This window comes from Vigna radiata, chromosome 5 (genome assembly GCF_000741045.1).
Source record: "Vigna radiata var. radiata cultivar VC1973A chromosome 5, Vradiata_ver6, whole genome shotgun sequence".
Lineage (NCBI taxonomy): Eukaryota > Viridiplantae > Streptophyta > Magnoliopsida > Fabales > Fabaceae > Vigna > Vigna radiata.
The window spans coordinates 32,637,647-32,653,280 of NC_028355.1; the positions used below are offsets into that span (position 1 = coordinate 32,637,647).

General features: G+C 28.0%; 1 protein-coding gene across 1 annotated transcript; it reads left to right on the plus strand.

The window, feature by feature from the left end:
* The first annotated feature begins 4,098 nt into the window (after positions 1-4,098).
* On the plus strand, positions 4,099-7,234 carry LOC106760820 (WAT1-related protein At5g07050). Its single transcript, XM_014644249.2, has 7 exons — positions 4,099-4,428; positions 4,525-4,587; positions 4,673-4,789; positions 5,116-5,377; positions 5,478-5,639; positions 5,728-5,879; positions 6,777-7,234. Exons 1-7 carry the CDS (start codon positions 4,220-4,222, stop codon positions 6,979-6,981), a joined length of 1,170 nt encoding a protein of 389 aa, XP_014499735.1. The 5' UTR covers positions 4,099-4,219; the 3' UTR covers positions 6,982-7,234.
* Positions 7,235-15,634: the final 8,400 nt, after the last annotated feature.

Genomic DNA, 15,634 nt, shown 5'->3' on the forward strand with positions numbered 1-15,634 from the left:
GTATATTTGATTATTTTATGTATCCTTTGTACTGAAAACCTATCGTTCTTTGTTTATATCTTTCATACTTCCTATCTCTTATATTTCATACCTCTTATACCGACAATCACTCCTTACCTTAGTCGGTGTCACACTATCAAACATTATATATAACCAAGTGGGTTGTGGAAATCTGTGACATGGTAGTATGATGTTTTGATCTGGTTCTTATCTGTTTTTGTGAAAAGAAATATAATATAAATAATAAGTAATTTGTCTTGAGATGAGTATGGGTGTGTATGTAGGGTTGGACTTTTATAGTTGGGACCATATGATGAATAATGATTGAAGATGATTAGATGGTCATTTATGTATGTTGGTCATCCACTTGAAGGTGTATCAGACTCCACAACTATGTTTAGAATTTAACACATATTTAAGAAAACATCCTATTACTATCATTTTATTAAGATTTCTTCCATTTCTGACATCATTTGTGTGAGAGAGAAAGAAACAGTTCATCCACATTTTGTTTTCTCAATTATTGTCACTGTGCATTTTGTGGTTTCATTTTGTACACAATGTTCATTTTTGGCTTTTTTGTATATACAATGTTTATTTGGCATTTTTCTTTGTTTATATGTTTGATGAGTCATAGGTTGGGGTCTTTTATTTTTATAAGTTTTCTTCTCTTTGCATAGGTAACTTTATCTTTTGCTAATTAAAGACGAACATTCTTTTATTACTATATAAATTTTCCTATATGATTATTTATAGAAGAAAAATGATATATAGTAGATTTTTTTATATATAAAATTAAGATTACTTTTTTTCATAATAATTTCATTATAAAAAAAACACTACAAAAAAATAATGTAATATAAGAGGGATTTATTTTCAGCAAAATCTCCAAAAATATTTTGTGGTTTTATTAAAATAGTAGTTAAGTTAGGAATTTTTTTTAAAATAAATTTTCGGTGGTTTATGAATGAAATATTATTTTTTTCCTCTAATTCTTGTCTTTCTAAACTTTGTTTCGAGTATTTTTATTGACATCATAAGTTAAGAAAATAAAAATAATAATAACATTTATGTTATAAAATTATCAGATGAATTGTTTTCACAATTTATCATTTTTTAATTATTTTCATTATAATTGTTAAATTTATGAAATATTTTTTTTATATATTATTGACTAATTATTATTTTATATTGTAAGTGTTTAATCAAGAAAACGTACCAAATTATGAAGATAATGAAAAAGAATAAGAAAATTAATTATTATTGTTGAATATGTTCTTATTTTAATTATACTATTGAATAATGATATTTTTTATGCTGAACAATTAAATTATAAATAGGTATTTATAGTTTTTTTTTAACAATATCTAATTTTAATTTCAAATTATTTAATTGTGTATTTTATTATTAAATATTTTTATGATAATCAAATCATTTCAATAATGCCAAAAAAAATAGTATGATTAAGAAATGTTATTTAATACTTTTCTTTTTCTAAAATAGTATCCTAGAATAAGAAATAAGATATGATTAAGGGATGAGTTTACCCTTTTTCTTACCCAACCTCAATTTTTAATTAATTTAACTTTTTAGTGTAATATTCGGATGTTAACATTATATAAAACCACCCTTTCGTTGCTTTGAGGATAATTAGGCTTGAATCTCTTAAGCATATCTTAGATTTTAAGGTTAGAGAAAAAATAATTTAGAAGAAAATATTCCATTAAAATATCAAGCCATCGTGAAAAGTGATGAATAATATTTCACATTAATAACATAGTGACAAAAAAAAAGTATTTTTAGTCATTAAGAGTTTACAAACTAAAATTTAATATTTAAAGTTTGATTCGTTCCGGTTCTTCTACGTAAAACTTTACAAATCTTAATTTAAAAATAATTAAATAGTCGAATGTTACAAAAAGTACTATCAATTATTATAACCTCCACTAGTTAATTTTGTGAGAATGCTTAGAGAAGTGGGTCACTTACAAATAATGAATAGAAAAAGGTTATAAAATAATTAATTCAAAATCAGTAGAGATTCACGAACTAGATATGCTCAAATTATTCCCATGGAATATTTTGAAACGAAATCTTTATTCTAAAGAGAAATATATAATCTCTTTTCTTTTTTTTTTCAAATGAACTTAGCTTGTTTTCTTAAAGTATACATGGAAGTTTGGTCGATGTTCTTCTCCTTAATGTACTGGTTTACTTTTAGTGAGATATTCTCAATTGGTTTTGGAACACTGAAATCATGAAAGTAAACTTTATCCAACCTAATTTATTTTTAGAATCCAATTCATTTTAGCATTGGAAGAAATCATCTACCCTTGATTCAATTATACATATTGGGATTTGTTAATAATAATAAAAAAAACTCTACACTCATAATATAAAAATAAGTATTTTTTTTTCAATAGTCAATTATAAATTGAATATACAAACTCTTTCTTAAAGAAGAGTCATTTTTTCACATTAGGACCCACTAATAGGGATGACAATGGGTTAAGTCGGGTACAGATAGTGTCTATCTACAACCTGACCTGCATGTAAAAAATTGTACTTATTACTCGCCTAGCTACCTACCAGATACTTATATAAAAAAAATCCGTGGATACCCGTTATATACCCGTTTTCCTATTACCAAGCCCAAATTCTGGCCCAAACTTTACTCTCATTTCTTATTCAGAACTCACAAACCCTAGGGTATTCAGTTCAAAGAGAGTAGTCGTCTTTTTCTCCACTCACTGATTGTCTTCCATCCACCTAGAAGCGTCGTGTTCTCCTTTGGTCGACCTAAACTGTCGCTGACACCGCCTGTGAGAGAATCCTATGAGAGTTATGGGGAGAAAAGCAAATCCTAGTCATTTTTTTTTTCGTTTCATTCTTTTTCTTCTCTTCGAAAATCGCAAACCCTAAGATGTTGGGAGGGATGTGTGGTGTGAGAAAGAGAATGGAAAGAGGAGATGCTGACTTGATCGCGAGGGTGAGAGAGGATGAAACTAGATGATTTCAAAGTGAAACTTTGGGGGTTTTATGGTTTTGGAAAGAAGAAAGGCAACATCTTTGAGAGCGAGAGAGATTTCTTACGTTTTTCGGAAAACATGGGGGAAAATCTAATTAGTGAGGAAGTGAGGAAAACAAAGGAGAAAGAATGGGAATGGGGGCAACTCCTTAGGGTTTGACGACAGCCCTACAGATGGGAAGGAATGGGGACAACTCTTTTTCCTTATTCTAATATGAAGAGAAAATCCTAAAATTGAATTTGAGCTTTGGTCAATTTTTGCAACAAACTAAAGAGTTAGAAAAAAAAACTATTGGGACAAAATTGTAATTTCATTATTCAAACGGATAGCGGGTATCCGCGAGTACGGATAGTGTAATACCCGAACCCGACTCGTTAACAAGCGGATATTAAAATACCCGCTACCCGTGGGTATTGAATACCCGTAACGCATTTTACTCGCAGGTACGAGTTATTTTGCCATCTCTACCCACCAGTACCCATTCCGCCTACCAGGAGGAGGTCCATTAGAGATACACAACACCAATAAAATGTGAGCTTAACTACATAAGGGATTCTTTACCCAAAACCTTAAAACAATGGATTTATAGATCTTCAATCTTATATGGTGCTCTAGTTTCTCATTTCTATCCAATGTGAAACTTAGATTCATACTTGGATTTTTAACAAGATTTTATGTTGAATTATTTTTATTGTTTTTGTTAGAAGTCCTACATCAACTAGAGATAAGATTAATTTATAGTATATATGTGAGTGTAAATCTTTCGGGATTGAGTTAGACTTAAATTCACTCCTTAACATATCAAAACTATGTTAGAGTTTATCATAATAATATTTGTTGATCAAATAACTAAGTCTTTAAATTAACTTTATGAGTATGGATGTGTGAGATTTGAAGCATTTAGAAGCACCAATATATGGATATTGACCTGCCCCATGAAAGTGATTCCTACGTCCATCCCACTAGACAAGAAAGGCCATCAAATTTAAAAATTATATGACGTAGACAATTGATTCCATGTTGGTATAAATACTAGGTGCCTTCACATGCTATTCCTAGGAAGAAACACAATCCTTGATTCTTCCAAGTGTTGTTCCCATTATGCTACACTAGTCTCATTTTGGTTATTCGTTTTCACTCTTTTCATCAAAACTTGCCTCTCTCCAAATTCTCTAAAAACATCAACCAAAATGGCCACTCAAAGGCTTAGATATTGTGCAAACTTCCTTGAGAACTCCAAACACCACTTTGCCATGATTGCTCTGCAATTTGGCTATGCCGGCATGAACATCATCACCAAGGTTTCCCTCAACCGTGGAATGAGCCATTATGTTCTTGTCGTTTATCGCCATGCCTTTGCCACTGCTGTCATAGTTCCATTTGCCTTCATCTTTGAAAGGTTCATCATAGCACAAACATGTGCATATGCTTTCACATGATGCTTTTTAATCAAAACAACAACATTAATGCTAATGCCTGGTTTCAATTTCCACAGGAAAGCTCAACCAAGGATCACATTCCGAATTTTCATGCAAATTTTCATCCTTGCTCTGCTTGGGTTAGTTCCATAATTCCATATATATAAAGAACTAAATACATTAATTAATGTATGAATATGTTGCTTATTGCTACTGTATTAACAGGCCTGTGATTGATCAAAACTTCTACTATGCTGGATTGAAATTAACTTCTCCAACTTTCTCCTGTGCAATGAGTAATGTGCTTCCAGCCATGACTTTTATAATGGCAGTTTTATGCAGGTAAAATTTTAAGATAATTGCATAAGGTTAAAAACTCAACTTTAAACCTAATTTAACTTCAGAAGATTGATTTGTAACGTAAGATTTACACGTATTTATATACTCTAAATATGATCTTAATTGATGTAAAACTTTTAATAATAAAACGAATTTATAGTATACAAGTGAGTGTAAATTTCGTATTACACATATTATGCATTACCGTTTGTAGATTGGTATGATTGAGTTAAGTTTAAAGTCTATTTCTTAACATAACTGAAACAGAAACATCAACTTTTAATTCTGAGATGAAGATTTTGGTAAATTTGATGATTTTTTGACTGAAGGATGGAGAAGTTGAACATGAAGAAGGTGAGGTGCCAAGCAAAGGTGGTGGGAACATTGGTGACTGTGGGTGGAGCCATGGTGATGACCTTGTACAAAGGACCTCTGGTGGAAATGGTTTGGACCAAACATGCCCTTAATCAGAACCAAACCAATAATGCAACAACAAATAATGGAACAACACCTTCAGACAAAGATTGGCTCATAGGCTCCATTCTCCTAATCATTGCCACACTTGCTTGGGCATCCCTCTTTGTTTTACAAGTAAGACCACTTCTAAATATATCAAAAATATTAATCTTTTTTTTTTTCTATTTTTTATCACAACACTTGAGAGATTCATTTTTAATGTTTTAACGAACAGGCCAAAGCTATTGAAACCTACAAAAATCACCAGCTAAGCCTGACATCACTGATATGCTTCTTAGGCACTATTCAAGCTATTGCTGTTACTTTTGTTATGGAACACGATCCATCAGTGTGGACTATTGGGTGGGATATGAACTTGCTTGCTGCTGCATATGCTGTAAGAATAAACTCTTTTATTTTTGGATGCTTTTATAATATAATTAATAGCTTCTTTCTCTAATATTAGTTTAATAATTTTGTATTAGGGGATTGTTACATCAAGCATATCATACTATGTTCAAGGGTTGGTGATTAAGAAGAAAGGGCCTGTTTTTGCAACTGCATTCAGCCCTCTCATGATGATCATTGTAGCCATAATGGGTTCCTTTATCCTTGCAGAACACATTTTTCTTGGAGGGTAAATTTCTATCATCATTAATTTCTTCTTTTTTCCTTCTATTTTACTCATCTTTCTCACAAAAATAATTACTTTTAAACGAAAGTATTAAAAAAGAAACAATTTTTCAAATTAAATTAGGTCAACTATGCACCAAAACTTAAGTAAAAAACCACGCAATGTCTTTAATAATTTGTATCATACCAAAAATAAATAAATAAAATTAAACCACTAATTTTGCTTGCCCTTGTTGGCTTTTGCCTCGCTCTAACTATATGTATTTACATGTTGACAAAATTTTGTCTCTTAAATTCTATCAATGGAATCGAAGGTATATACATATATATTTAACACAAAAAAAAAAACTTACAACTAAAAGAATATATATATATATATATATATATATATATATATATATATAATATGGAGACAAATTATGAACCCTAAACCCGGTGGGGAGAATATATATAAAATTTAATATACCCATTTGAAGAAAGAATGTTGAATGAATGGTACTTACTACCTTTTCTTAATCCCCAAAAGAACAATATTTAACACTAATATTTAAAATGCATAAGATTAACTCCTAATTACATCTATAAATCGTTTACCTTAAGAAAAAAAACACAACCTTTTCTGTAGCACAAAGATTATACACAGAGAAAGAGAAAACATATATATTAGGACCGCCATTGTGATCTTATTTTTAAAAGAAAACTTGTACAAGTATCATAAATAAAGAAGGTTTCCCAAGTTATTATTTTAATGGCCGATTACATATATAAGTTATTTATTGAATGAAACGGTGACTCTTTCTGAAACTTTGAAGAGAAGTTGAGAGCATAGATTTAAGAATTATTTGATTCCTAATAATGATGCACTAATCTTGTTGGAGAATGAATTTGACTTTGTGTGCAGTGTGGTTGGTGCGATCTTGATCGTTATAGGGTTATATTCAGTTCTATGGGGAAAGCACAAAGAAGAAGTGGAAAATAAAGTGGTGGAGGATATTCCCTTGCCTTTAAAGGGTGCAATGCTTCAATCAAATAATCCAGATTCCAACAACATCTCTTCACTTGTCATTAATGTCACCACTGAACCTCCATTCAAATCTAACAGTTAACACAAGCTTTGAAAACATAAGAGCTAGTTCAATTGTGAATAGAGCAGCCTTTTTGTTTTCATTTCTTTTATCATCATGTTATCTGTTTTCTCAATGTTTAGTATCTATCGGCAAATCTCTAATAAGTGTACTTTTATTTAGTTTTTGTATGACTGTACGGTCAGGTTTATACGAGAGACCGGATAACCATCTGTCATTGATGGGTCTTTTGAGTATCATGAAATTATCAATAACACTAATTAGCTTAGAGCAATGTGTCATTACCAGTAATTGGCTCGTAACTATATTATAATTAATCTAAAATTCATTTCGAAAATTGTAAATACAAGTCTGAAATAAAAAAAAAAAGGGTTAAATATGTTTTTAGTCCCTATACTTTGGGGTGATTTTGGTTTTATTTCCTCTTTCAAACTAAGGTACAATTTAGTCCTTCAACTTTAGAAAACTCTGCTTTTAGTTCTTTTTACCAAATTTTTTTAACTTTATTTGTTGTTTTAAGCACGTTTCATTATAACATTTGGATTGTTTACACTGCTTGACACATTTTTGCTTCAATGTTAACTGAGAAACGCGTTTAAAACAACAAATAAAGTTAAAAAAATTTGGTAAAAAGGACTAAAAACAGAGTTTTCTAAAGTTGAAGGACTAAATTGTAACTTACTTTGAAAGAGGGACTAAAACCAAAATCGCTCCAAAATATAGGGACTAAAAACATATTTAACCCAAAAAAAATTATATTTAATACCTATTAATTACTCAAACAGTTGTATCTTGAATAATTTTAACATTGAATTATTTGCAGATAACTTTTTAATTTGATCAAATAATTAAGACAAACGATAACAAAGACAAGAAATTGAACTTTTAAGACATATATTAAGTAATTAACCTCAATCTTGTAATTGAAACAATTTGGAAAAAAATTATTATCCTATTTTAAAAATTTGATGGCGTTTTTCATTTGTTTATTTTTTTCATGCATGTCACCATGTTATACTTTCATTAATACAACAAATGATGCAACCATTGTAGTTACAAACGATATAAAAAGTTTACATTTTTTTATGACAGTTTTGAAATCGTCCCTAATAAAAAAGAATGAATAAGGTTTTTGTTTTGTAGGCAACCACTATTAATTATAAATTAAAATAGATATTAATTAATCATGAAGTTTATCTCTATATCTATCTTTATCTGTGTATTATTGTCTGAACAATCTTGGATTTTTTTTTTTCTACAACTTTCCATTTTAATGGAAGCTGACACCCTGATTCAGATCCCACCGAGGGTGATAGTGGTTTGAACTTTTTGTGAATTGATACTTAACATTGTACATTGTTGTGAATCTAGTCTCAGTGCATCAATCTCAATTTCTTATGCCAAATTTCCAAAATACATGCATCTAAATATGAATGATTAAGAGTACTTATATAAATCAACATCATTTGAAAATCCATATATATATATATATATATATATATATATATATATATATATATGCATGATTCGGATCACATGTATGTGTGACATGCCAGAAATTGAGGTCATGAAATAAGTGGGTGAAATTAATTAATAGTTACGTTTAAAATTTAATTAATTGATATGTTATAGGTGTAAATGGGATTAATTATGTAATTATAAAGAATGTGAAAATTGTATTGAAAAGATGAGTGATACTAGAAATTTTGAGTGACAATTGTGATAAACTAGTTGGGCTAATAGAAGAATGAGGGGGTGTAGTTAGTGATTCACATGGTACAAATAGAACAATCGTTCTCTCTTTACCTTCATTCTCCATAATCTTCAAGAAAATGTAGAACATGTAGATTTTTTTTCCCTTTACGTGAGTAATTTTTTTTATGTATTTAAGGATTTTTTTTTAATAACATTCACGTAATAATAATTTGATAGTATTATTTCTTAGTTTTTCAAAAAGTGACAAATAGACAAACTATCCAAAAATTATTAAAATTATAATTAATGATTCATGTAGTTTTATATTATAATTTAAAAATATTTTGTTTTTTATTATCTAGAATGAGAATATATTTATAAAAAGTAATCTTAATAGACAATAAGTATTGTCTTTATATATATACAAGAAAATCTCTAATAATAAAAGATGAAATTAGTTAATAATAACAAAAATTCATCACGGTAGAAAAGTTTACCAATAAATTATCGAAGGTAAAAAATTTGCTATAAAATCTTTGTTAATCAATTTTATCAACAGATTAAAAATGTTTTGATGGCGATAAATAAAAATTTGTTGATAATATTTATCTTTAATTATTGACAACTTAAATTTATTAATAAATATTTATCAAAAATTATCAACGATTTAATTTGATAATAAATATTTAAAAAATTAAACTTTCTATTAAATCTATTGATAAATATTGTAACGCCCCGGCAACTTACAGGGACTGTTGACTGCCCCCACAAATCACCAGTGTGCTTTGTCCTCACTCGCACACTTTCCGGGAAAAGTTCCCAGAAGGTCCCCCATCCCAGAATTACTCCAGGCTAAGCACGCTTAACCATGGAGTTCTTATGGGTTAGGCTTCCGAAAAGTAAATGCATTTTGGTGATATGGGTAGCCAAATCAATTCCTTTAAGCTATCCTTCAACTGTATAGTCCCATACCTATACAATCTCCAGATCCCTCTCATTCCGGTGTATGTTCGATTCGTCCATGTGCCCCTTCCACTCGAAGCCTGCCAGGAGCCGCTCCTTGTCCGTGCCCCCTGCACCATGCCTCTTGCACCGGCGATCACTCCCCGCCCTCGTCAGTGCCCGGGTGTCACATGAAGCTTTGAATTATAAATTTCAGAAATAATGTAATTGGATTTACTTTAGTTCGTTGTTAATCTTATAATTTTCGGTATTTTGTCATTGAATTTCTACGATGATATGATGATTTTAAAAGTTTTAATTTTTCTCATATTCCGGACACCTAATATATCGGGATGTTACAAATATTATGATTAAAAATTTTTCTTATTCTTATTCTTCTATTGTTCTTTGTATTCCTTAAAATATTTACATTAGTTTGTGATAAAGAGCTTTATAATAACGACACTTGCATCAAAACATACTTAACATAATATTATTTTGTAGCTATTGGTGAATACTGTAGTGACATAATTATTCTTTAATTAAATACTTTAATCCATGCAAACATTTTTCTAATACACTTTATTGCTAATTACAATAACAGAGCACGGATCCGACATTATCTTAATGTCGAGACACTGTCTCCCAAATTTAAAAGATTATAAAAATATTTCTGTTTTTTATTTTATGATTGAGATATTTTAGACTATTTGTGCTTATAAAATGTTTACAATAATCTACACAAACTTTATCATTTTATTAAAACTAAAGAGATGTGTAAATATTAATTACAACATATGAATGTATAACACATTTTATTTGAATAAGATAATGTGACGTAAGTTTTAACAACTGAATTTTAAGTAAAATTAATAAAAAATTATTTTAAAAGTATAAATATGGATAAAAGTTTATTAAAATATTTTTTTTAAATCTCTTGTATTAAAAAAATATAGAAAAATGTTAGAAATGTGTAACGTAACAGTTTACATAAAAAATAAAAGGGTTAAATATATATTTGATCCCTTCCGTGAAAATTGAAATTAGTTCATCTTCAAAATTTTGGCCTAATTTAGTTTCTCAATTTTAAAAATGTATGAATTTAGTCCTTTTAATCAAATTTTGTTAATTTTATTTGATGTTTCAAACACGTTTCTCAGTTAAGATCGAAGTAAAAATGTGTCAAACAGTATAAACAACCCAAACGTTATCAGAAAACATGCTTGAAACATAAAAAAAAAACTAAAAAATTTAGTAAAAGGACTAAATTCATATATTTCTAAAGTTGAGAGACTAAATTAGGCCAAAGTTTTAAAAAGGGACTAATTTCAATTTTTAGTAAAAGTTAAGAGACAAAAACATATTTAACCTAAAATAAAATAAATTTTATCTTGGCTTCGCTTTTGAGATGATGAAAACAAATTCAAACAAACTAACATATAAAAAAGGAAAATGATATTTTGACACCAATTTTTGACACTATTTTGACACTACACATGTGTCAAAATGTGATTGAACGATTTCAAATTAAAAAAACTGAGACAAAGACTTTAAGGTCATGCTCTTTTGCAAGAAAGGATTTGTGGAAAAGGGAGAGAATTGCAAAAGATTTGTGTAAAAGGAAGAGAATGAACGTTTACGAATTTGAAAGTGAAAATTGTTTTTTTTAAGAGATTTAAAATGGTGGTGGAGTGAATTTGAGGAAAAAGTTTATGAACTTTTGTGAAGAATTTCGTAGATGTTACAGGTTAAATTTCTTTTAATAAATTAAAAAGTAAGATTATCACACTATTATTGATGTTAAAAATGGTATAAAATAATATTTAAATGAGTAAAAATTATTTTAAATTTTTTTTATGAACACAACACATTTTTATAGAACAAACCAAAGTTTAGGAATCAGATCAGAGTGGTCGGCTAAGGATGGTTAGCCAGGGGTGGTTGGCCTAAAATTTTAGAGTGGCCGGTCAGGGTGATCCACCTAGAGTGGTCGGTCAAGAGTAGGGATGACAATGAATTAGATCGGGTATGGATAGTGTCTAATCACAACTCGTTCGTTACTCGTACGTGTACCTGTTTCAAAAAAACCCACGAATATTTTAAAATCCACAAATACCTGCAAATATTAAAATATATATATTTTATAAATTTTAAAAATAAAATTACAAAAAAATATAATTTAATATAAATAAAATAAAATATAAATTAAAATTTAATTTTAATTAAATTTAATCTAATAAAATATAAGTTAATTTTATTTTAAATTAAATTTAATTAAATAAAATAAAAATTAAATTTTTATCTTTTTTGTAGGTAACATGTACCCGCGGTCAGATAGTATAATACCCGAACAATATGCGTTTATAAGACGGTATTAAAATACTTGCTATCCGCAACCTTTGGATACCAACTACTCGTCGCGGATTTTTTTCACGGGTATCTGCAGGCTTGGATGTTTCTGCCACCCCTAGCCAAGGGTGGTCACCCAAGGGTAATTAGCCAAGGGTGGTCGACCTAGAGTGGTCAGTCAAGGATGGTGATAGAAGAGTGGTCAACCAAGGATGGTCGGAGAAGAGTGGTCAACCATGGTGATCGGCCTAAAGTGGTCAACCAATGGTGATTGATACATATACAATACAAATAGTATTCGTAACATCCCAAAATATAGTATAAAACTATATAATAGTCATCACACGTGTAATATAAAAGACCAGTTAGAGAAATGATTAAAAAGTATAATTTCAAGTCATCCAAAATAACCATAAATTTGAAACTTTATATACAATATAGTTATATCAAAACTATATACAAGAATGGTCATCTAAATCACAAAAGAAAACTAAAACAGATAAATCTATTACTACTGAAGCGGAACATCAGAAACATCTCCACTGATACCCTACTCAATTGACATCTCATCACCCTCTGCTCACACCCACTAGATGATCAATCGCCAAACCAAACAAAGGAAACATAACAACAAACACAAATAAAAGCAAAAGGGTAAGCTAGATTCAAAAACATTACATCATATAAGTTAAAACATTTCACATAATAATCATATAGATAATGTAGATCACTCAAACATCTTAGCATAAAAAGACATAAACCGATTGTTCGGACTTAGAATGAATGTCTTATGACGAATTATGCACTTTTGGTGATCACTACTGCTTTGCAAAACCCTTGCCAATTGGGTTTCACCCTACCATACATCACAAGTTTAGTCTGTATCGCGTCATAGGCCATACTGGAAGCACCTAAACTAAGATCTCCTGCTACTTTCACCACATACGAAAAACCTCTATATATGAGAATGTATGACCATTAGAGCATAAGGAAAACCCTCAAGATTGAGGTACCTGCATTCATTCTAACATACTTGAACCAAACCAAAAAGTTTCCCCTTGGAACCAACTTTATAAACCTTAAAACCATTGAGATCACTTCACATTCACGTAACATACCAATACATTAAACTATTGATCATACATTGAAAAAAGAGAAACATCCTTACAAGTAATAAAAAATCACATAATAATACAATTTTTTCATACATCTTGACACTTGCATTTAGCTAAAGAAAACAACTTTGAAACCTTTACTAAAAGCTTTAAAAGAATCCAAAACCTTCAAAACCACATAAAGAACTTCCAAAAATGATTTTTTTGTCTTTTCTCTCTCTCGAACTACTCTTCACTCACGTGTTACTTTCAAAATACATACAAAAGTACCAACTTTTCATTGATAAGTACATACAAAAATATCTATATAAATCATTAAAAACATATTATATAAACAAAACAATAAATTTATAAATTAATTTATCCACTAATAATTTTAACACAAACCTATGCAAAACTAATTCATTGTTATTATTTTTCTTCGAATTTTACATCAAACTTTTCTAATTTACTTTGATCTTCCAACATATAAATATGAGTCAAAATCTTAGAGAAAGTACAAAGAAAATAAAAATGATAGCTTTTAAAAAATTATTATTTTTATAAAATAAAACTTAATTAACTATTTTTCTATTTATAGCTTGATCTTTTTATAATAAATTAATTAAGTTCTATTTATAAAATTACTTTTACTTTTATGTATTTTTTAAATCTTTATAAGAATATTTTGAAAGTTACATTGCTTTAAATTAAAGTCACAAGATACTCGAAAAAGAACATCCACCTCATAGGTGAGTAAATTAATGTTCCAACTTTTTACCTCCCACGTAGGATTAAAAAGTGATTTATAATGTAGCAAGTTCCACAAATAAAAATTCATATAAATTTTTTAGATTATTTAATAAATTAAAGTTATTCTAATAATTTAAAACATAAACAATTATAAAAATAAGTATTCATTTTCTTCCTCAAACCTAATTTAAAAAATTAAATATTGTTTTTCCTTCTATCCAATCAGTATAAAAGTTTTTCGTCAAAACCAAAACAATTTCAAATAATACTGTCAAAATGAATTCATTTTCTATTTTTACAATACTATAATAGTACCTTAATTATATTTTTAGCACCTCTTTATATTTTACAATTAATTTATTCTAATAGTAGTAATTATTTAAAATATTTATTTAAAAATAAGTCATACTTATCCTGCAGGTGTCGATCACATCACGCAGCCGAAGTCCAAAATGACTTGTCTTCTGCCACGTGCCCATCCAACTTTCTCTCTTATATACAGATCAAAATCTTTACATACAAATAAAAACTATTATTCTAAACTAAGTGTACTAATACATTTTTATTAATTGATTTTGATGTATATCATTATTTATAATTTTATAATTATTATAATAATAATTTCGTAAGTGTTTTTTTATCGGAATAATAATTATAATAATAACAATTTTTTTTATCAAATGACTCAAAAAATGTAAAATACTTATGGTCGTACTAATAGTACAAGGAGAATAATTCATTTTCTAAATTTGTAATTTAAGAAAATACAACATCTATCTAAATGTGATTCTTACAAACAATTTGTAAATATATTATTTTGCCTTTAAAATGTCTAAATTTCTAATACATTAAATGTAATAATAAAACTCTTTATTTCAGTGTAAGTACCTTATATGTCTGATTTGCATTTAATTATATTTAAAAAATAAATAAAAAATAAAAATAAATTACTCATACGTTAAAAACAATTCCATGCTATAAATCATACTCCATTATTTTTATGTTTATTATTATTATTAATTCTTAAATATAGTGACACTTTTTTTTCATTGATAGATGTATCATCTCATGTATTATGTAATTTTTCATTCTGTATAAATATAATTATTTCTTTTATATAATTTAATAACATGTAATTTTAATTCTTATAAAATTTTAAGGGTTAAATACTGTTATATTCTCATGTTGATATATGAATTGTAACATAATTAATTTATAACGTTGTTAATATAAAAAAAGTTAGTAACACTTGGATTGAAAATATTAACCTGTATTAAAATTTAAGACATAAATAAATTTTAATTTTAAATCAAAATTGAGAGATTAAAATCTTAAAATTTAATAACACTAATGTAACATGTTATATTATAACAACATAAATAAATAAGCTTAGAATTGATACACACGATTGTTTATTATTAGAATTCGAAAAATATATCAATAATAAGCTAAAGTTGTTTAATTTAAAAATAAAAATAAAGTATATAAATACATTTGTATAAGAATCCATCCATATTGCATATATATTTGTAAGATTACAAAAGATTTAAGTCTCAATAAAAATATAATATGTAAACCAATTTTGAACGTTAGTAGAAAAACATGTATTATTTTATGTTTGATAAAAAAAATGATCTTTTAATACAAATAATACTATAAAAAATCACATTTAGTTAAGGTTTTTGAGAATTTTAGACACTTTTCCTAATAAAACAAAAATATAAGAGAATTTAAAAAGTTATAATTCTTTAATTCATACACCTGAATTTCAATTATATACAGCTGTGAATAGAAAAAATCAATTATGTACAGTTGAATTAAGAATAAACTGAGATTGTATT